The sequence below is a fragment of the Benincasa hispida genome, chromosome 12, assembly GCF_027475165.1.
Source record: "Benincasa hispida cultivar pf3 chromosome 12, pf3_genome.v1.1, whole genome shotgun sequence".
NCBI lineage: Eukaryota > Viridiplantae > Streptophyta > Magnoliopsida > Cucurbitales > Cucurbitaceae > Benincasa > Benincasa hispida.
The window spans coordinates 17097883-17120227 of NC_143489.1; the positions used below are offsets into that span (position 1 = coordinate 17097883).

Here is a 22345-nt window from a genome sequence, read left to right on the forward strand (position 1 = left end):
AATTCAAACATAGGCTATTATAATTTAAACTATTTTAGCTTGCACCCCAAACATAGCTTATTTTAACCAAATTAAAATGGTTTGCACTCCAAACATAAACTATTATAACCCCATACTATTTTAGTATACACCACAAATGTAGACTATTATAGTCCAAAATAAAATTGTTTCTATAGTTAGCACTTTCAATACAAATTATTATAATTTATAGATAATTATAACTCACAAACTATAATAACTAATTTAGTATCTAAACAACCCTTGAATATTTAATTAAGGATTGATGAACCTAATTTCAAATAAATAATATACTACGTACTTATATTTCAATTGGACTTTCTCCATCTTTCATTGATAACAACCAGCCTTTTCTTTCTTTTTTTCTTAACCTATTTTTCTAGCGGTTGAATATTAACCATTCAAATGCAGCTATGGCAACACAATTTTTTCTCTCTATTGACTACGGTTATTGTTTAAGCTAAAATTTATTAGAATTTATCTTGATGGCAGTGTCATCAAAATATTATTTTATTAACATATTTAGACAAGTAGACTTATTATTATGAATAATTGTACTTAAGGACTAAATCAAAAGTTACCTTCGAGATTAAAGTCATATATTTTAACATATCTTTTTCTATATCGACTTTTCTTTTCTTTTTTTTTTTTTTTTTGACAATTTGAGGGAGGGAGAATTGAATCTATGACTTTGAAGTTGAATAACATATACTTAATATCTGCTTATGTCAAAATTCGGGCTGGAAAAACACATCTAGTTTTCACATGATAACTAACAATGAATTTATAATTCCGGCGAAGATGTGATCTACATAAGAGAGGAAGAATCTTGACAACAGTATACTTGCCACGCAACACCTCTTATGCCTAAGTTTGTAGGATGTTTTTTTGTTGTAACAAGAGTTTTAAGAAAGAGAATGAACTCACTTCTTCCAGAGTCATTATCATGTATTTATAAGAAAAGTTTAACCTAGGGTCTCCAGATCAGGATTTCGAAATCAGTTTATACTAACTCTTGAGCTAAATGAGTCCCGACATGCATTCAGTATTCTCCATTCAATGGATGAGCAAGCTTGGCCTTGACCAAGAACGTGTTTTCCATCCCTAATTGGGTCTTAGGATGTGGTTGTTGGCTCGAATTTCATTATGTTTCTGATTCGATAGCAAATTCATTAATGATGATTATGTCCTTCCGTCCAAATCTACCAAACAAGAATATCGGTTTAAGGTTGTCTTATTTTAGGTTTTCTTTATAAAGTAAGAAAATAAGAAAAGACATGGGAAGTCGTATTAGTGAAAGTAATTCCACTTTGATTGGCCTGTTGACTTTGAGACAAAAATGGGACATGTTTTGTACATGGAATTGGGCAGATAAACAAAGTTGAACAAAATAGTCTTGAGGCCCGTGTTTGAAGGACTTTCAAATTTGTCAACATCCCATTGGTCCATCTCTTTTTCAATTCCTTGGCCGCGTCCGCCCCAGATTTTGGCTTCCCCCATTCGCCCCACGTGGCAGAACAAATACACAAATAATAATAATAATAATAATAATAATCCCTCAAAAAAACATACCATGATCAAAATAAATATACAAAAGTTGGCCCTTTTATTAGGGTCAACACGCAAGCAACCCCTTATTATTTATTCTTTGTTTAAATTTTATCCTTAGATATCCGTCGCATAGGTCAAATAACATAATATATTATTAATCGACTTCGATTATTTTAGATCATAAATTTGATTCTTCTGTCTCTAGTTTTCATTTTTTTTATATATATTAGTTTTTTCAATACTTTAACCTAACTTTCCATTTTGGTTTTCGAAATTTTAAATATTTGATTTATTATTTTATATCATTTGTCCTATCCATAGTATTAAATTCATGTGTATATGTCGCTTTTTCCATCAATATTTTCATATTTTTATGGGTTTAATATCGACACGAGGGGTGAATCGATGTCTTCACTATATCATAGAAAAAAATCTATGAAACACAAGAAAAAAAACATCAAAATGCCACAAATTAAAATAAAATATAAATAATAGATATGTTAATTTATTTAAAAATCATAAAATGGTTATTTACTATTTTTTTTATATAATTTTTCTAGAAATATCCATCGAATACGATATATTTTTTTATATTTTATCGATATTTCTATCGAAATTTTGATAAAATTAAGATTTTGATATTTCCATTGACATGACATTTTAAATCTTGGTCCTACTCTATTTTATCTATATGTTGTTGGCATCAAATTTTAATACTATGGACCAGATTTTACTTTTAAAATTTGTATTTATATAATCTTTTCCCTTTTGAAAATCAAGGTAATTAAATTAAATAGAACTTCAATTTTTTTTAACCTTTTAAATCTATGAGGTGAGAGAGGAAATCTGGTTGACATGATAATAATTATCATGTATTTCTTTTTAAAAATTAGAGATTCGAATTCTCCTACCTTACATTTATTGAACTCAACGAAATAGAAGAAATTCTCACTCCTTTCTTCTTTCCATTATCATTGAGAAGAAAACAAAAAAGAGAGACAATAATAAAAAATTTTACGTAAGTACATAATATTTAAAATTTTATAGTATAAATTAATTACCGTTGAGTTTTATGTTTACTTTAGAAAAAAATTAACATTTGAAACTATATTATCGTTTGTTAAATACATTGACAACAAAATAACCCCAAAAATACTATAATTTTCAACATAGAGGAACTAAGAATAGACCATAAAAAAATAAGGTTCAAAATGTAGGAATTCTTAAACCTAAATTCACACAAGGGTACATAAGGTCAAACAAAAGGGATATAATATATGATTTAAACTATAATATATATATATATATAATAATGAGCAATCATATAAAATAAACGTTGGAATTAGGTAAGAGATTGAAACTTTATACAAAAATGCTTTTCAGATATTTTTCCATTTTGGATAATTAAAATATTTTACAAATGCGAGTAGGAACCACCATTTCTCCTCCCAAAAGGGTCAAAGTGCTGGACTTGAAAATTTAAAAAAGCGTCTGTAAACCTGTTCATATATTGAAAATGTCTTCTTCAATTCCAAATAATTAAAAATTCCCAACATATGATATATTTTTAATTTAATTCTCAAAATGGTGCTATAAATACCCTTTAAATTATTCCATTTTTCAAGCCATCAATAAAACAAAGGATTTGAGATTCCATTTTTTCTCTCTATTGCTTATTTTTTAGAGAGAGAGAGAGAGAGAGATGTTGGTTGAGATATTTGAAGCCATTGGGTTAGTGATTATTGCTTTATTTATTTTGTTTGCTTTTAGGGTATTGTTTTGTTGTTGGGTTTCACCTTTTTTAGTGCATAAAAAGCTTAAGAGAAATGGGTTTAGAGGTCCAACCCCAAGTTTTCCTCTTGGAAATATTAGTGAGATGAAAAAGAAGAATGTAAACCCTAATACATTTGAAGAATCCTCTCATCAAGTTACTCACGATATTCATTCGATTGTCTTTCCGTATTTCGCTCGGTGGCAAACTACTTATGGTATGTAAATCTTCTTATATAAGAGAAAGACATTATCATTGATAGTACAAGTTGATATCGATAGATCAGCTATATGTTCATGTTGGTGAATGATTATAACGTATAATTGTAAGGGTTAATTAGAATATAACTAATGATTAACTTGGCGTGTTTTGAATGGAACATTATTATAGGAAAAGTATTTACATATTGGTTGGGGACAGAGCCATTCTTATACATTGGAGAGCCAGAAATTGTGAAGATATTGTCAAAAGAAGTAAAGGCAAAGTATTGGGGAAAGCCATCAGTATTCAAAAATGACAGAAAATCAATGTTTGGAAATGGTTTGGTAATGGCTGAAGGAGATGAGTGGGTTCGTCAAAGGCATATTATCACTCCTGCATTTAATCCTTCCAACTTGAAGGTATTTTTTTTTTTTTTAAGTATAAATTACTTTTAATTTAGGAAGTAACGATTTAGCTCTTATATTTTTAAAATAATAATAATTTAGTCTTTGACGTATAATATCGAACAATTTAATCTTTATACTTTTGAATTTAGAATTTAGTCTTAATTACAATATCTTTAAAAAAAAATGTTAGTTTTTAAATTCATAAGAAACTTGTCCCTTAATTAATTTATTGATCTAAATTTTATTAAATTTTAATAGTATTTGTCACGATAGGGATTAAAACGAGTACAAGAACTAAAATAATACTTATCAAAGTTTAAAGACTAAATTATTACAAATTTATAAGTTAAGAGGCTAAATCATTACAAATTAAGTTATTTAAAGACTATATATTCTTACTTTTATGAAAATGTATGGATTAGAAGAGATTTTTAACCATTTAAATATTTCAACTATCAAAATAAAAAAATAGTTTTTAACCTTTAAATTAACTTGCTAGTTCAAGCAAACACCTTTTTTCTTTTCCTCCTTTTATGTACTCTCTTTTGTGGTGATGTTAAAAGGGGCCACCTCTTTTCCACTTGAATTAATTCAGTTTGTAGTACATTTACTGTTTCTCCATTTATATGAGAACTGTTTTCAAAACTGTGCATGCAATCTGGAAATGAAAAAAATTAATAATAAAATAAATAAACTAAAATGATATTTTATTTGATTTTTTTATTTTCGACTTTTAATTTTTTAAAATCAAACTTATAAATACACATTATTTCTATCGATGAGTTTATTTATTATTTGTTGAGCTTGATGTGTTTTCAAAATTCAAGCAAAATTTTTTAAACTAAATATCGTAATTTTTAAAAACTCATATTTTGTTTTAAGAATTTAAAAATGATGAGAAAATAAAGGGTTCTTGTTTCTTTTCAAGTAAATAGAAAACATTATTTTATCGTTTTGGCCTTATAAAATGTTGATAACTGTTTAAGAAAAACATAAAATTATTGAGAACTTAGTTTAAAAGATTGATTTGCATATAAAATTTCTACTTTCTTAATTAAAAATTGGAGGGTAGAACAACTAATGTTTACCAAATATATTTTTGTTTCATTTCTTACTAGATAAGAAATAATTTTAAAAACACAAAAAAAAAAAAAATTGTATAATTTTGTATCTTTAACTAAAAAAATATATATATATATATATTTGAGTGTATCTTGACTACATTCATGAATATATGTAATAAAAAAAATTGATTATAGTGTATTATATTATATATATATATATATATATATATTATATACACGTGTTTTTCACTTTCCCAAGTTTTTTGACATTCCTTGACCATTTCAAACACATTATTTATTCTTCAATCACATCCCTTCCCAAAAAAGAGGAGAGAGAAAAAACTTCATTCTAATTAATTATATAATATTAATGACCAAAAAACAGGCAATGGCAAGTTTAATGGCGGAGTCCGCCACCCAAATGGTGGAGAGATGGGCCAACCTTGTCATCTCCGGCCACCCTCAAATCGAAGTTGAGCAAGAAATAACTTCAACGGCCGGGGAAATCATAGCCAAAACGAGCTTTGGAATCCACCATGAAAGCGGCCGACAAGTGTTCAACAAACTCCGCCATCTCCAAACCACTCTCTTCAAAACCAACCGCCTTGTGGGAGTGCCGTTCGCCGGAGTTCTGAACGCGGCCAAGGCCCGCCAGGCCAAACGCCTGGGGAAGGAGATCGACGCCTTGTTTATGTCGGTGATTAAGGAAAGGAGAGAGAATGCGGCGGCGGCGGCGGGGGAGCAGCAGAATGATCTGTTGAGTTTGCTTTTGAAAGAAGGGGAGAGGGCGCTGAGTACGACGGAGCTGATTGATGAGTGTAAAACGTTCTTTTTTGGTGGGCATGAAACGACGGCGTTGGCGCTGACGTGGACTTTGATGTTATTAGCTATTCATTCTGAGTGGCAGACAAAGTTGAGAGAGGAAATTAAGGAAGTGTTTGGTGATAATATACAAACTCACTTTGATTTCACCAATCTTGCTTCACTCAAAAAGGTAAACATTACTACCTTTCGAAACCCACTTTTTTTATTCTGTTTTAATTATTTCATCACTTTATTTTGTTATTATTATTATTATTATTATGGGTTGTATATATAGTAATGAATAATTAAACCCTAAAAACTTTGCAGATGGGATGGGTGATGAGTGAAGTTCTACGTCTATATCCATCAGCACCAAACGTACAAAGACAAGCAAGAAAAGACATTACAATTAACGGACTCACTATCCCAAACGGCACTAATATTTGGATTGATGTTGTAGCCATGCACCATGACCAAGCCCTTTGGGGCCACCAAGTCAATGAATTTCACCCTGAGAGGTTCCAAAACGATGTCGTTTCGGGTGGCTGCACCCACAAGATGGGTTATTTGCCCTTTGGCTTTGGAGGAAGAATGTGTGTTGGTAGGCACTTGACATTTATGGAATATAAGATTGTCTTGACTCATATTTTGTCTAGGTTTTCCTTCTCTTTGTCATCCGATTATCGACATTCACCTTCGATAATGCTCTCACTCCGACCTATCCATGGGCTACCTCTTGTTTTTCGGCTACTCGATGATTAAATTTACGAGAAGTGAACTGATGGAGTAGGTCATCTCACCAATTGTTGGATTTAAATTTGAAATCATTAAATTTAGATATTGAAGTTTTATCCAACGGTATAAAATTATCAATTAAATTGTGATTGGGTGGCCTCTCCTCCCATTATTTGATCTCCTAGAGTAATGAGATTTTTTGGTCCTAACTTCTTCATAGGCAAAAAAAAGTTTGTCCTATTGAAAAGAGAGCTAGGTTCTAGTAAAGTAACTTTGAGATTAATTTTTATCCTCGTAGTTGTATTTCTTCTTTTTGTCCTAAATATGTGAATGTATTATTTGTTTTTAGTTCAACAACTTTAGAGTAAAAATCAAATTGTCAATCTTTATGATCATAATAAATTTATTATTTATTGAAATATGTTTGAATATGTTATATATATATATATATATATATATAAAACAATGTGTTAAAAAAAAATTACGCAATATTAGATAGACTTTTGAAAAATTAGGCCTCCCATCATTTATGTTGTAAGAATTTGGCTTAAATTGTGTTCGAACAAGGGTAACTATATGTGTGGTTCATGAACTCGGTCCCTTACATTTTAAGCTTTTCTTACAAATTTGATGCTTTGGAATTAAAAATAAATCCATATTTGCAACATTTTAATATATGCATACTTGATTTCAATATATTACAAATATACTTATAGTTACAAGTACTAACCCATTAAGTGTATATTATAAATATACCCCTTTTTACCATATATTGGAGATATAGTACAAACACACACAAAACAACCATCGAGAGTACAACAGTGTCAAATAGCCTTGGCCAAGCAAGTCGAGCCAAGCGAAAGTGATGAGGAGAATTAGGAGATAATTAATATCTTTCTTTTGTTGTTAATTCACCTTAGTGTTTAATTCATATTTTAAAATTAATTAATTAATTGTCTTATTTCCTTATAAGACTATAATAGGAAGCTTGTGAATATCATTTTATATAGAACTTTAGTTTTTTGGAGAGCTCTCTTTTAGTTTTTTGGAGAGCTCTCTCTCAATCAAGGGTAGACTTCCTTTGTTTGATTATGGAGTTGACCTAATCCCCTCAACCCACTGCATCAGCAAGTCAGGGCAATTCTACAACCATTTCATCTTACTTGTATTAAAATCAACATTTTCATCTATACTCCACATTTTAGGAAGATCTCAACATTTTTATCGACATCGACATTTTAAACCTTACTTGTATCAAGTCAAGAATTCCAAAAAGCTTTCATTGGGATATTGCAACCTCCATCTTCCTCTTTTGTTCTTGATAATAAGGTGGAATGAAAGAATTGAAGATTTGACCTTGGCGTCGATAATACAAACTTTATACTAGTTAAATTGTGATCATTTTGATATTTTTCTGTTACTCTACCAAACCTCTCTTTAAGGAAATGGAGAATGAGATGCAAGAGATGTATGTTGAAAGGCAATCCCTATCTCCTATTTTAGCTATTTACAAACCAAATAATAACTTAAGCATTGAAATATATTTCTCCTACCATGCACAACAACAATGCACAGTTTTTTTTTCCCTTATTTTGTAGGCTCATTATACAAATTTACCTTTTGATCCAAATTTTGCCATCAAGAAAAGAATGGCATTGTTGCAACTTATTTATTGTAATGTTATTGATATTACTTTTAAAATTTATTCGAACAAACAAGATATTTTATATTTTATTTTCTGGCTGAATAAAAAAAAATCAATTTTGTAAATAACTCTCCTCTTTTAAAAAAAATTGACGGGTCAATAAACCATTGTTTTATTAGTATATCTCAATATGAAAGAGGATATTAGTATGTTATTCCTGTCAGATACAATAAATATTTTAAAATTGTCTTCCAACGGAATTAAGTTATTATATGAGTTAGCCACTCAATTTCTCTCCAATGTACGCTAAAATAAGTTCCCTCCAATGTACGCTAAAATAAGTTCTGTTTATAAATATAACTATTACACATGCAAGTCAATTTTTCATGAATCATTCATATAACCAAATAAAATGTTCATTTTATCCTTGTAATTACATTATATTTTATATCTTAAGTATCATAAATCATCTAATGAACAAAATATTTATAATTCAATCATAAATTATGTTTCTCTTAAACCAGCAAGAGAATGAGACCCTATCATCCGAGTCACAAATCAACAGTACAACATTTTACAAAGATAGAAATTAAACCTCTAACCAAGTGAGAATACATGTCAACTATAGGTGAGCTTGTTCACGTAACTCTCAAAACCGGACTACTTATCTATTTTCTCTCTATGAGAAAGAGTGATGTTCCCAACTTTCTATTTCATCAAGTCCCTAAAATTGCTTGAGAGAACGTGCGTGTCTAAGAGGCTTTGTGCTCAGTTAGTTTCCATTTGATTCTGGCTTTCGTTTCACACCTGTTTTTTTCTTTTCTTTTTTTTAACAAAGAAATCAGCACCGTTTTTTGTCCAATTTCGCTAAGTCTCTGATGGAACAAATTTCGAAGCTGAGATTCAACTAGCCAATGTTTTGAGATTGAATAATGGTGTGATTCGTGGAGCTTTGAATAATTTGGTGTTTACATTTTAAATGTCTGCTAATGTTATTGGTACTTCAACGATTGGGCACAGAAAAAATTGAAAGAACTAGGAACAAAGACTACTATGAGACTGAAAGCCTGAAGCAATACTATAGCATTTACTTTTCTTCATGATTTGATATATGTTTGCTTACTCAGATATATAACTCTGTTTTAAGAAAATTGAAGGCTGATGCTTTTAATTAGAAAATTTGAATAACAAAAGCACGGGGAAAAGTATAGAATAAAATAAAAAGTGCCAATGAAAATGACGGCAGAAGTAAAATTTTGGCAAAAAAAAGAGTATTTAATGTAATTACAAGATGTAGGGCTATACTACTATAGTAAATCAAAGTTAATTTTAATACCTTTATGTAATTAATACTAAAATAGTTTAACTTTACTTTAATAAAGACCTACCATTACGAAGGCGAAAAAAGGAGTTAGAAACCAACATAAATACACTGAGGAACTCCATACAAAGGTAAAAAATCTGGAGGAAAAGAAAATCCTCATTTTTTAGTACAAATGAAGTGGAGAAATTTGAACCACAAACCTCTTAGTCCTTAGCTAGTTGAGTTGAGCTCTTTTCGACAATTTGATCACTGATGATATGTATCTTGCATCTTATATAAGATTGCCATTTCATGAACGTTCAAAATGGATTTTTATGCCACTTGTTTCCCATCATAATCTTAAGGGACCCAACATAAACTAGAAAAACACGAAGAAAAAAAAATCCCACCTATACCAGCAGAACAATAAAACAAAAGATAACAAATCCAATAATCTATTTCGGTAATCTAACTATAAAAACTGGACAAACTTTAAAATAAAGGCAGGCTTGAAGGAAAACGTACATGCATCCATTCCTTTTCATATGATACCAAATGAAACCAACCAATCTCCTTAAGCAAAGACAACTTCAGTTCATAGAGTTTCTTCTTGGGAGGCTCTCCATCATTTTCAATAACATCATTAACTACCTGTGATAAAACAAAGAAATTTAACATCAGTAGAAAATTCAAGAAGCCTACTATTTAACAAGGGCAAAACATGAGATGACAAAAAAGAGAGACTCAACTATCATAGTTGATCTCCGAGCAAGAAAAACAAATTAACGTGATAAATAAACTGTCTACAGAAATTCCTCTCAATATCAAATAAGATGTGTACGTAAAAAGGTTAAATTATTGATGGAAATAATGAAAAAGTTTCAGTGTACTCGGGGCCACAAATAATCTTGGTTTGAGCGATATGGAAATTTCCTACGTTCAGAGACGACCCAAAAACTGTACAAACTTGGTTGAAATAAAGAGATGGATATAAAATTCTCAAAACTAGAACCAAAGTATCATCTATGTCTGAATCAGAGAAAATTTAGTTAACTATTTTGATTATCTAAACATAAATTATCAATAATATTAAAACCATGCTTTTATACGAGTTGAAGTTCAGCAAGATCAAAGTCCAAACAAGAGATAGTTGAGTCATCATATAAACACAAAAGTAACAAAAAGAAAAAAAGAGAAGAAAATAGGTAGAGGTAGTACCTTCAGAGCTGTACCTAGCCTCCCGTAGCGTTTTTCGCGCAACACTGCAAGAGTTCCAAACTTAGAAGACTTGACATCTACCCATTTCCTCAGTTCTCTGAAATTCTCTTCAAAAGTATCCTCAGACTTTCCAGCATCTTTTGCATCTTCAGGAACAAGGGTAGAAGCATTCTCACCCTTGGTCTGTCAGCCATAGAATCGTTTTAATGTTCATTCCAGAAAATAAGGTTATGCTGTTAATGTTACTTTCATATAGGTAACCAACCACACACATTTTGAAATTAAACCACCTCAATCTTCAACGACTAAAATTATTAGGTTAAAGTTAAGTAGTTAACTGACTTATGTCTCGTCACATGTAATTTCAAAACATTGGTTGGATTTATGTGACCTAATACATAAAATATTGATTATGAAATAAGGTGTAGACAAATATACAGAAAATTGAAGTTAGATATCCCAATTTTATGCCTAGTAAAGTTTCTATAGTTCCCAAAATCACTACTAAGCTCTAACGGAGGGCTATCAATACTCATGTGTACAATGCTTCTCAAAAGGCCATCAAATATACCATAAAAAAATAATAAAGCTCCCACATTTCCCACTCTCTTGTACCATAAGAAATAAATTGAAAGAAAATTACCATAACAGAAAGCAGTACACGATACATTGCATCTTAATATGCATGGATAAAGATGGGCATATTGTGAGAGCGTGGAATCCCATCCGAAAATTCAGTTATGAATTTATACAAATGGTAGAGGTAATTTTTCATTCTAAAAGCAAAACAGATCACAGACGTAATGATCATATTTCTCAAATCAAAGATATCATGAGAAGAACCTTGTGTGGTGTAGTACCAAAAGTCTCATTTTGAATGAAAGTGATTTCTCTCAAACGAGAAGAGGAAAGCTTTATTTATAGAGAGGAAACAGAATATAGCTTCTGTTTTTACAACTGAATCACAAAAATAACATAATATAGTCTATTTTTACAACTGAAAACTAACAATAAAACCTTACAAACTGAAGTTCTGTTATTTACACCATATTCCACCCCCTTACAATTAAGACTTGTCCTCGAGGTTTATTAAGAAGCTAACTGGAAATCATCAGGAGCAAAGTAGGGTTTCAAATCTGCTACATTGAAAACTGGATTGATGTAAAGGTCGGTCGGTAGCTCAATGCGATAAGCATTCGAACCATATCTTTGTAGGACTTTAAAAGGCCCCATTTGTCTATCTTTCAGCTTGTTGTAAGTTCCAGTTGGGAATCTTGTCTTATGTAGGTGGATCATTACAAGGTCTCCTTATTTGAAATTGATTTCTCTTCGTGGTGTCTTTAGTTTCTTTGTAAGACTGTGCGGTCTTCTTTAAATGGTCATGAACTTCTCGGTATAATTCTTCTATTCTTTCAATCATACTTTCAACTTCAAGATTAATATCCACAAAAGAAGAAGGTAAATTGACAAGATCAAATGTGAGTCTAGGAGGTTGAGTATATACTACTTCGAAGGGGCTTCTTCCCGTTGATCTGTTCATGTTATTAAAAGCAAACTCCGCTTGAGCAAGGGAGAAATCCTATTGCTTTGATCGTGAACCACTTTAACATCGTATGAGATTTCCCAAAGTTCTATTGGTTACTTCAGTCCAACCGTCAATTTGCGGATGTGAAGTGGTGCTAAATTTCAAACTAGTGTCAAACTTCTTCCATAAAGTACGCCAAAAAATAACTTAAGAATTTCACATCTCTATCTGAGACGATTGATTTTGGTATTCCATAAAGTCGAACTACCTCTCTGGAGAAGAGGTTAGCAATATAGACGGCATCACTCGTTTTTTTGCATGCTAGAAAATGGGCCATTTTGCTGAAACGATCCACAACCACCATGACTACATCATATCCTCTTTGAGTTTTGGGTAGACCAAGAACAAAATCAACAGATAGGTCTTCCCAAATGGTTGTGGGGATCGGTAATGGAGTATATAATCTGGCATTTGTAGAAGTTCCTTTGGCTTTCTGACAAATAGCGGATCTTTTGACAAAATTATTAACATCCTTTCGAAGCTGTAGCCAATAGAATCGTTTGGATACTAATTCAAATGATTTATCTTGGCCAAAGTGCCCTGCTAAACCTCCGGAGTGAGCTTCTTTTAGGAGGGCTTCTCGAAGAGAAGTGTGAGGGATACATAGTCGTTCCCATTTGGATAGGAAGCCATTCATAATATGGAAGTCTTCAACATTCAAATAGTGAGTACATTTGTACCAAATGTCTGCGAAATCTTTGTCATCCTCATATAGTTCTGGAAGGTAGGAGAAAGTCGTTACTTCCATGGCTAAAGTAGTAAGAATTAGGCTTTTTCGGCTTAGGGCATCAGCAACTTTATTTTCTTTGCCCGATTGGTGTTTAATGACAGAGTCAAACCTTTGTATGAAAGAGATCCACCTTGCATGCATACGGCTTATGTTCTTCTGAGATTGTAATTATTTTAATGAGAAATGATCTGTTAATAAGAGAAACTCCTTAGAAAGTATATAATGTTCCCACTATTTAAGGGCTCTAACAAGAGCATACAACTCCTGCTCATAGGTACTCCAAGTTTTTCTTGAGTTACTAAGCTTTTCGCTGAAGTATTCAATTGGGTGTCCTTGTTGAGACAAAACACCAACAATTCCTACTCCACCAAGCATCCACTGCTACTTCAAATGGGGCTGAAAAATCTGGTAATTTCAAAACAGGGCTTGTGCTCACTTCTTAATACAATCAAAGTTGGACCGTTGTTTTTTACCCCATATGAAGCTGCCTTTCTTCAAACAATCAGTAATCAGTGCTGCAATGGAGCTGAAGTTTTTAATAAACTTCCTGTAAAATGATGCTAAGCCACGGAAGGCTTGGATATCTTTTATTGTTGATGGAGTTGTCCATTGAGTGATTGCTTCAATCTTCTTTGGATCAACTTTGATTTGATTTTGGCCAATTAGGAAGTCAAGAAAAGCAATCTCCTTCATAAGAAAGTGGCATTTTTTGTGATTGACGTACAACTTGTCGGTTGTCAAAGCTTGAAATAAGCTACGAAGATGTTGTAAATGTTCTTCAAGGTTCCTACTATAAACCAAAATATCGTCAAAATATATTACGATAAATTTGTTAAGGAAAAGATGAAGTACAAAATATATTACGATAAATTTGTCAAAATATATTCATAAGTCTCATGAACGTGCTTGGAGCATTTGATAAGCCGAATGGCATGCCAAGCCACTCAAACAAGCCTTCGTTAGTCTTAAAGGCCGTTTTCCACTCATCTCCTGACCTAATTCAGATTTGGTGGTATCCACTCTTCAAATCCACCTTTGAAAAGATTAAGGCTCCTCCAAGTTGATCGAGCAAACCACTTATTCAAGGAATTGGAAAACGATACTTCACCATGATTCGATTGATGGCTCTACTATCCACGCACATTCTCCAACTGCCATCTTTTTTGGGCGTGAGTAGAGCTGGTACTGCACATGGACTTAAGCTTGGTTTAATGCATCCTTTTGACAGCAATTCTTCAATATGTTGGTGGAGAATTTCGTACTCCTTCAGACTCATCCTGTAGTGAGGTAAATTCGGTAAAGTAGCTCCCGAAACTAGATCAATGAGGTGTTATATATTTCGAAAGGGGGGCAACCCCTTGGGTTCCTCTCTTAGAAGAGAAAATTCATCGAACAACTTTTGTACTTCCGGTGAGACTCCATCTTTTTGTGTTTCCTCGGACTTTTTGGCAACAACAAGTCCAAGGATGTCGGCCTCCCTTTCTTTCATCAATGTTTTGCCACTGATGGTAATAAACAAGTGGCTGCTGTCTTCTTTTTTCCTCCATGTAAGCTACTGTTTTTTTGCTGAGGGCACGCATTGGATAGATGACCAGCTTGGCCACATCGAAAACACTTGCCCAAAGAGGGCCTATGGTAAGGATTTTGGGTTTTTTTCTTGAGAACTGCCTCTGTTTTCTTCTCCTCAACCCCTTCTTGATTTTCTCTCTTTTCCTTTGGTCAAAGGTGGAGGATTTGGTAGGTTGGATGTTTTATTTGCAGCATTCACCTTCGTACTTGTGAGGCTTCCCATGCGGTTCTTGATCTTGGAGCGAATTTCATTCACTTCTTCAACTGCTTCAGCAAAGGAAATAGCCTCAGATAATAAGTGAAAAGGTTGTAGTTTTACCTTTTCTTTGATGTCCATGCGTAGGCCTCCAACAAATCTTGCAACCAAATGTTGTTCGTTCTCCATCAAGTTTGTTCTCGCTCCCAATTGGTGGAATTCTTCAATAGAATCAGCCACCGACCGTGCTCCTTGCCTATAATTTTGGTATTGGTTGTACAATGTTTGCTCATAGTTGGGAGGGAGGAACCGTTCTTTCAACAATCTTTTTATCTTTTCCCATAAATGAATTGGTTGTTTACCATGTCTCCTCTGGTTGACTTCTAGTTGGTCCCACCAAGCCAATGCACCGACTTTCAACTTTAAGGCAACTAGATGCACTTTTTTGTGCTCGGGAGTGTTCACGTAGGTGAAGAAGCTTTCCGTATTTTTTATCCAATCAAGAAATACCTCAATGTCGCGCTTCCCATTGTATATTGGCAGTCGATCTTCATTTTGTAGTCATTCAAGATACTTCTCATTTCAAATCTCTCACTCTCTCTTCTTAACGCAAAAAATTCTTCTTGATCATATTCACTAGATGAGTTCCATTCTTGGTTTTCTTGATATCTTTCTTGGGGCTGTCTGTCTATGCATTCTTGGAGGTCTTGATGAATTTCTTGCTGAAACTGAAAATTTCTTAGCTGTCCAGCACCACGTCTACCTCTTCTTCCCCATTCTTGAATGAATGGTTGATCATTCCCCCGATTTTGAGGTATGGCTGCCCACATTTCAACCCTTCGAGTAAAAGTTTCCATACTTTCTTGGAGACTCATTAAAGTACCATGAATTCCCTCCAAAGAGTTCTCAACGGATAGCAAGCGTCGTGTTGTAGTTCTTAGAGAGAGGGTGGGGGTTTCTTCCCCCTCTTGATCTTGCGTACAAGCATCTCCTCCATTCAGATGGGCTGCTCTTCTTCCGCCCATCAATCCAAGGATTCTTGGAGCTCTGATACCAATTTGGTGTAATACCAAAAATCTGATTTTGAATGAAAGTGATCTCTCTCAAATGAGGAGAGGAAAGCTTTATTTATAGAGGGGAAAACAGAATATAACTTCTGTTTTTACAACTGAATCACAAAAATAACAAAATATAGTTTCTATTTTTACAACTGAAAACTAACAATAAAAACTTACAAACTAAGTTCTGTTATTTACACCATTGTGTTACTATTTATTAGAAACGAAAAGTTAAAATTTCAAACCTTCAAAGCCTCCATTTCTGCAAAGGCTAGTCCTTTTTGGTATAGCGCTTCTGCCAATTGATCACGGGTAGCCTCCATCTTCTTCTTGATTTTCTGCGATTGAGAGAAGAGAAGACAGTGGCGATTTATTTAAGAAGCTCAACAACAAACCTAAATATTACTGCTTTAACCCAACTTCTTCTAAACGTAAATTAAATACGTAGGAAGCAAATCATAAGAATCAAAACCATTGCAGTAAAAGTATTTTACCTCCACGTCTTCATCTTCTGGATCATTTTTCAGTGCAAAATACTTGGCCAGCTCATCTTGGTCTATGCTATCAACTACCTCGTTTGCAGCATCAATGACCTATGAATAGCACTCGTGTGTAAGATTACGTCATTTTTTTTCAATATTATATTATTTGTACTAAATTGTTTTGTACTCTAGTTGAGATTCACTAGTGGTGATACATCAGTCTTAATTCAATAATTCTCTTGTAAGGGTAGGTCAATTGTTTACTTATATTTATACTATTTGATAGACAGGTCATTACATTATGACTCTGTTATGAAGTATTTTATCAACAAAATTTCACTTTCTTGTCAATCCCAATTTTGCCTTCCTACATTCACATGGTATATCGTAGCATTTTTTTTTTCAAGTATATCATAGCATTTTTATATCGGTGGTACTTGACAAGGAGGGAATAATGTCTTTCTTCTTTCGACCTTTCTTTCCATAGGAATAGGCAAATAAAAAATTCCACTTTGGAATCCTCAACTGTTAAAAGGTAAAAAATGGATAGGTGTTGTGGCATTCATCTCTCTTTTTAACACATACGTTGCTGGTGTATTTTTACACGAGATATTATACAAAACTTAGATTGGGGAAGAGTGCAGTGGATTTTCCACCTTTCTCTTTCAGTAGTGGTTTGTGTCATAACACCTTCATGGAAGTAGTTTCGAAACTTATCTAGATGAAGTTAGGATAGACAATCGGAAGAGTATCCTATGTAAAAATATGTACAACAAATTAGGAAAAAATAAGACAACCAACCTACTCGGGTGCTATGTTGGCTAAGTGGTATGGTCAATATGACTGGAAAGAAATCAGCAAATGTTCTAGGATAGAAGTCTTGACATCCTTTCTAAACATGATATCATAACTTCTAGATGGTTCATATCTAAAATATTCAGTTTTTATTTTTCTTTAGATAACTTAAGCACCCGGGGAGTCTTTTTTAGCTTCTTGTTAGAGTGTTGATATAATATTAAATTACCATAACCTATGAGCTTTAGCTTTTAAGTTGATTGGTGATTTAACACGGTATCAAGACAAGAGATCCTAAGTTCGAACTCTTGTGTAGTTATCTCCTCCCCAACTAATATAAAATTCCATTTGTTGAGCCTTCAACAAATTTTCAAGCCCATAAATAAGTACTGATATAATATTAAATTTACCATAACCTATGAGTCTAAGCTTTTGGGTTGATTGGTAATATAACACTTCTTGTATTCAAAGGAAGAATTTCTTGTGGTCTCTTCTTTTCTTTTTTTCTTTGTGTCTAAATTCTTTTATTCAGGGAAAATGTTTATTTCGTCAATAAATTTGTTTCGTTTAAACACACTCAAATCCAAAGATGCAACAAACATCAATCCGTCTTACCTTTTATCACTATAGTAGTTGCCAACAGAACAGATATGACATGACTTCAGTTAGATTTCTGTTTTTCTTATCCTTTCTTTTTTCTGAAAGATTCTGATGATAGTTATTAAGATTCACTTACCTCTTCATCATGGCAGTTTCTGTCCTCAATATGTCTCTGAGAGATCAAACCTTCCAATACTTTCGAAAGCAGCGGAGTGTAGTTTGGATATTCACTCTAGCAAAAGAAGAATAACAATAACGGTCAAAGATGTTAGAAACAAATATATAGAAATCCAACCTATATCTACAAGAATGCTTTACATAAAGATCCTTGACACCGTGTCCTGTAAAATAAATCCAAGCCAGACCAAAGATGCTCCATAACAAGATAAGCATAGTTATACTGATAATAGACACTGGCCACCAGACAGACATTGCCTTTCTGAGCTGTTAAAATTAATGTTCAATTGAAAATTTATAAACATTATGTCACTAATTATTTAGATTTCATGATATATTTGCAATCTTCTAAATTACTTAATTTGTAATATTGTAATCTTCAAAAACATATTTTCGACAAATTATGTTAAATGTATTTTATCTCAAAAAAGTTACTATTTTAAAAAACACAATTTGTAAACTTTACTATCAATTATTAATTTTGAACTTCAAAAAGTACAAACAAGTCACTAGTCTTTTTTGACAATAGATAACAATTCCATGCTGAATATTATTTAACTAACGCTGTAAATTAAAAAACATGCTTGAACCTTAAGGGACGAGCACAATTTCTTCCATTCTGAAAACTCTTCATTGCTTTCTGGTTTTAGGCTTGAAAGAAATTTGATCTTCGCATCACGAACCTGACCAAGGGAAGATAAAATACACCAAGTACTTGAGGAAGTTGATTAAAGTTATCACCAATATCAAAAGCATCGTTAGAGAAAGAAAAGAAGCTAGCTAAGAGGTTAAAGAAAATAGTCCAAGAAATTAATAAATCTCAGAATGTAAGTATAAGATGCATTGAAACAGCACGGAAAAACTTTTTTTCCCTAAAAAATGAAGAAGAAATACACCTATATAATAATGAGGAGAAGCCTAAGGGGCTTGGCTTCTAATCTTCACTTTTTCCGGAATGGATTTTAAAATTTTAAAGTACATCCAAACATGTTCAAGGTGTGGCATGGACACATCCAAGAGAAGAAAGTAATAACCAAATATTGGACACATTTTTTTCCTATCGGATATGTGTCCAGAGAATGCCCAGGTGAATGTGTATCTGTGCTTCTTAGATGGAAATAAACAAGTAATTTTTGCACATTGCAACAAAAAGGAAGTCTCCTATTTATAAGAATGAGAGAATATTATTGTAATGGAAAACTGCCTACATGGAAGCCAGGAAATAGGACAAAGCAATACTATCAAAAGATAAAAGGAAGAATGGTGAAGCTAGTAAAAAAATGATTTTTGCTTCTATTAATTAGTAAAAAATTGTTTGCAAATGGATGCCCAGCCTTTGGATATAGGCTTCCATAATTTATAAGGGTTGCAATTAATACCAATGACAATGTAGTTCGAAGGGGATGAAGTAAAATGTAATACAGACAACGCCTAACCTCACCCACTATGGGGAGACAATTCATCTGGAAACTGGTGGCAGATGATTTATGACAGAGGATAGTGCTATATAATCTTTAGCATACCTCTTCCATTAGACGCTCAGAAATTGTCTTTGTCAAGGCTGGAGAAGAACCTTTACCCTTATCTTCATCAGGCTGCAAAAAGTACACAAAAAAGATTTTTAAGCTTACATCCGAGAGTTTGATGGATGGGGCAAACATGCTAGGGTATAGCCAACAACCTTAGTTGGTGGCACTAAGAAGGAGATTTGATAATATGCTGGCATCTTCCGTGAACTTTCCTTATCATTTGAACTTACAATACCTAGTTTTGCATATGAGATTGCTCCAACAAGAACCGATCCTTGAGAACAATTCTGAAATAAGTAAACAAATAGTTTACAAATCCAGAAATTGGAGTTCCAGGAACTAAAAGGAAACAGATAAAAATAAATAAGCCATTTGTTGTCTTCTATAGAAGGAATTTTCCTCTAGTATGTAATTTCTCTCTATGAAATCTTCCATACAAAGGGCCCTCCAGCATATTCAAGGATTCTAGTTAGCCAACTCGATAAACTGTATGCGAAGTATTTAATGCTTATTCGAAAAGAATGAAATAAAGAATACAATATTACCTTAGGAAACTTATCTTTTGATGGTGGGCCTAAATAGAATGCTTCTTTTTTCCTACCAAAGAAAATGCATCAAATTGAGTATTGAACTAACCTATAGCACAAAGGGAAAGTTTCTCGACAACGTACCCAGGAACTAAAACTGAGGATTTGTACGCAGCATTCCCCATCATAGGACCATCGGGTTGAGAGAAAAAGTTCAATTTAATAGTATCCTATATTGAAATCAAATAAGCATATAGTTAGGGAAATAGCATTGAAATAAAATTTCCAGACATTAAAGTCAAGCAACAAGATTGCACATAGACCAATATACTAATAATATGAACCAATAATTCATTGTTGGCTAAAACTTTAAGAAGTTCAAAAGGCACAGATGATATAAAATATGATGACAAACAAATCTAACAATTTCGCAAAAAGGGGAGAAAGATAGCAGAAGGCATGAGTAAAAATAAGTGAAATTATACTCCTAGGGGAAGTTCTAACGGAAATTTCTCTGCTTCCTATACAAAGACAAACATCAGATAATACAGCTAAGAAAAAATCAAGAAAGCAATTTGTGACATCTACACAAACAAACAAACAAAAGTTCTCAAAACTTGTAACATGTTACCTTCTCCTCCAATTTTCTTTCTATAAACACCACCAACTGCTTCATTTTTTCCAAACATTGCACGTCCTCGTGCCTGAAAATCAAGAGAGATTCTAAGAGAGAGAAGTTGGTGTTCTTCACAAAGGTTCCATATGCTAGTTATACAAGTATAGCAAGGACAACTATGTCACCTACAAAACACTTGCAACAAACTTCCTTGGACAATCTAAAAGGCTATATACCATCCTTTTTAAGAAAACAGAATTAGTCATTGAAGAAATGAAAAATAGTGGAAGAGTATCAGCGACTCATCAAACAAAAGAGGAAAAAACTAAATTACAAATTTCTGAACCCAAATGCACTTGAAAGGATTTTAAAACTAGCAACAGTAACAGACTATTTAAAGGAACAAATGTTTAAATTGTCTACCCTCTTTGTATCATTTCAATGAAAAAGTTTCGTTTCCTTTGGAAATAAAAAATAAAATTGTGGACTTCATGCAAGCTTGTTATCATCATCTTTGCTACAAGAAGCACAAACAATTCGTCTTAGGCAAAGTGTCAAACACATGTCGGACAAGTTCTAGACACGTGTCCAACACTAAAAACATGTCTGAATTAAACATTTTTTTCTAGTCTTAGACACAACTTGAACACAGTTTCAGAAAATTGGGGGGGGGGGGGGGGGGGGGGGGGGGTCCAACATTCTATGATGAACCCAAATCAAATATATGTCAAACTAAGATTTTTTTTAAAAGAAAAAAAAAAAAAGAAAAAAAAAAAGAAAAGAAAAGAAAAAAAAAAGAAAGAAAGAAAAAGGAAAGCCCATTACTTTGAAACCTAAACATTTCATCTCCTACAATTGTTAATTAACTTAACATTCTATGGCTTTTTAGTGGAGTGCATTTAATATTTTATGTTAAATTTTTATATATCCTAATAAAATAATAATAAAGAAGTATCTCCAACATGTCCGTGTCTGTGTCTTGGTTTTTCTTTTAATTGGCGTATCATCGTGTTGTGTCATATCCATATCCACAAATTCACAAATTGAGTGCAGAACAATGTCATGCTATTTTTATCACGAGCAAAGAGCTAAGTACAAAGCTCAAAGGTACAATACAATGATGTATGAAAAGAGGCTCATACCTTATATGTAGCTGTAAATTGTATTCTCCCTTGGGAAGTTTTTGGAACTTTGGGTATGCATCACCCATAGCATAAATACGCTACATGAAATAAATAAAATAACGAATTCAGATGATAAAAGTAAGAGAAATCGTAAGGCAACCCCATTTTGATATCTATACTTGCTCTCTCATCTCTCTCTCCATGGGAAAGTTTACCTAATACTTACTCTCGTACCATTTGGTTCAGTTGGATTTTCTTTATATTTATTTAATACTAGTGGTGTATTAGGTGTTTATATTCACGAAAATTTGAGTTTAACACCAAAGTTTGGGAGTTGTATCAATTAAAAATTCAAACTAATAATTGTATTAATTTTTTTATAGAAACAAAACAACTACTTTCATTGAGAAAAAAATAAAGAATACAAGAACATACAAAAAAGACAAGTCCGAAAAAACCCCACTAAAGAAAGGGTTTCCAACTAGGTAAAATAGTGCCTATAGAGTAATTACAAAAAAACCTTCAAAACCAAAGCCCCAATAGAAACATGAAACATCACTAAGGACCAAACCTCACTAGGGTCTCTCTCCATACCCCTAAAACACTCTATTATTTCTCTTACCCCATAGGTCCCAATCAC

The 22345-nt window shown here is 32.7% G+C and overlaps 2 protein-coding genes across 2 annotated transcripts in view; one reads left to right on the forward strand and one right to left on the reverse strand.

Annotated features, from left to right (window-relative positions):
• Positions 1–3206: 3206 nt before the first annotated feature.
• Positions 3207–6972, forward strand: LOC120068121 (cytokinin hydroxylase-like). The gene is made up of 4 exons (XM_039019818.2): positions 3207–3557; positions 3731–3960; positions 5398–6006; positions 6144–6972. The coding sequence occupies exons 1-4, from the start codon at positions 3272–3274 to the stop codon at positions 6576–6578; spliced, it is 1560 nt and encodes a 519-aa protein (XP_038875746.2). The 5' UTR covers positions 3207–3271; the 3' UTR covers positions 6579–6972.
• Positions 6973–9761: 2789 nt separating this feature from the next.
• TPP2 (tripeptidyl peptidase ii) overlaps positions 9762–22345 on the reverse strand; it is a 37502-nt gene continuing 24918 nt past the window's right edge. Inside the window, exons 23-34 of the mRNA XM_039051114.2 lie at positions 21724–21803; positions 20597–20669; positions 20110–20195; positions 19984–20035; positions 19591–19725; positions 19433–19504; positions 18500–18592; positions 17869–17964; positions 16350–16448; positions 16101–16193; positions 10718–10900; positions 9762–10150 (exon numbers count right to left, since the gene is read on the reverse strand). Of these exons, the coding sequence (XP_038907042.1) occupies positions 9992–10150; positions 10718–10900; positions 16101–16193; positions 16350–16448; positions 17869–17964; positions 18500–18592; positions 19433–19504; positions 19591–19725; positions 19984–20035; positions 20110–20195; positions 20597–20669; positions 21724–21803 (1221 nt within the window). The 3' untranslated portion in view covers positions 9762–9991. The remainder of the gene's footprint in view (positions 10151–10717; positions 10901–16100; positions 16194–16349; positions 16449–17868; positions 17965–18499; positions 18593–19432; positions 19505–19590; positions 19726–19983; positions 20036–20109; positions 20196–20596; positions 20670–21723; positions 21804–22345) is intronic.

Excerpts from the sequence above, each read along its gene's own strand:
- LOC120068121 (XM_039019818.2), top strand. The coding sequence starts at position 3,272 with ATGTTGGTTGAGATATTTGAAGCCATTGGGTTAGTGATTATTGCTTTA. Across the intron at positions 3,558-3,730 it reads TCGGTGGCAAACTACTTATG|GAAAAGTATTTACATATTGG; the intron begins GTATGTAAATCT and ends ACATTATTATAG. Across the intron at positions 3,961-5,397 it reads TTAATCCTTCCAACTTGAAG|GCAATGGCAAGTTTAATGGC; the intron begins GTATTTTTTTTT and ends ACCAAAAAACAG.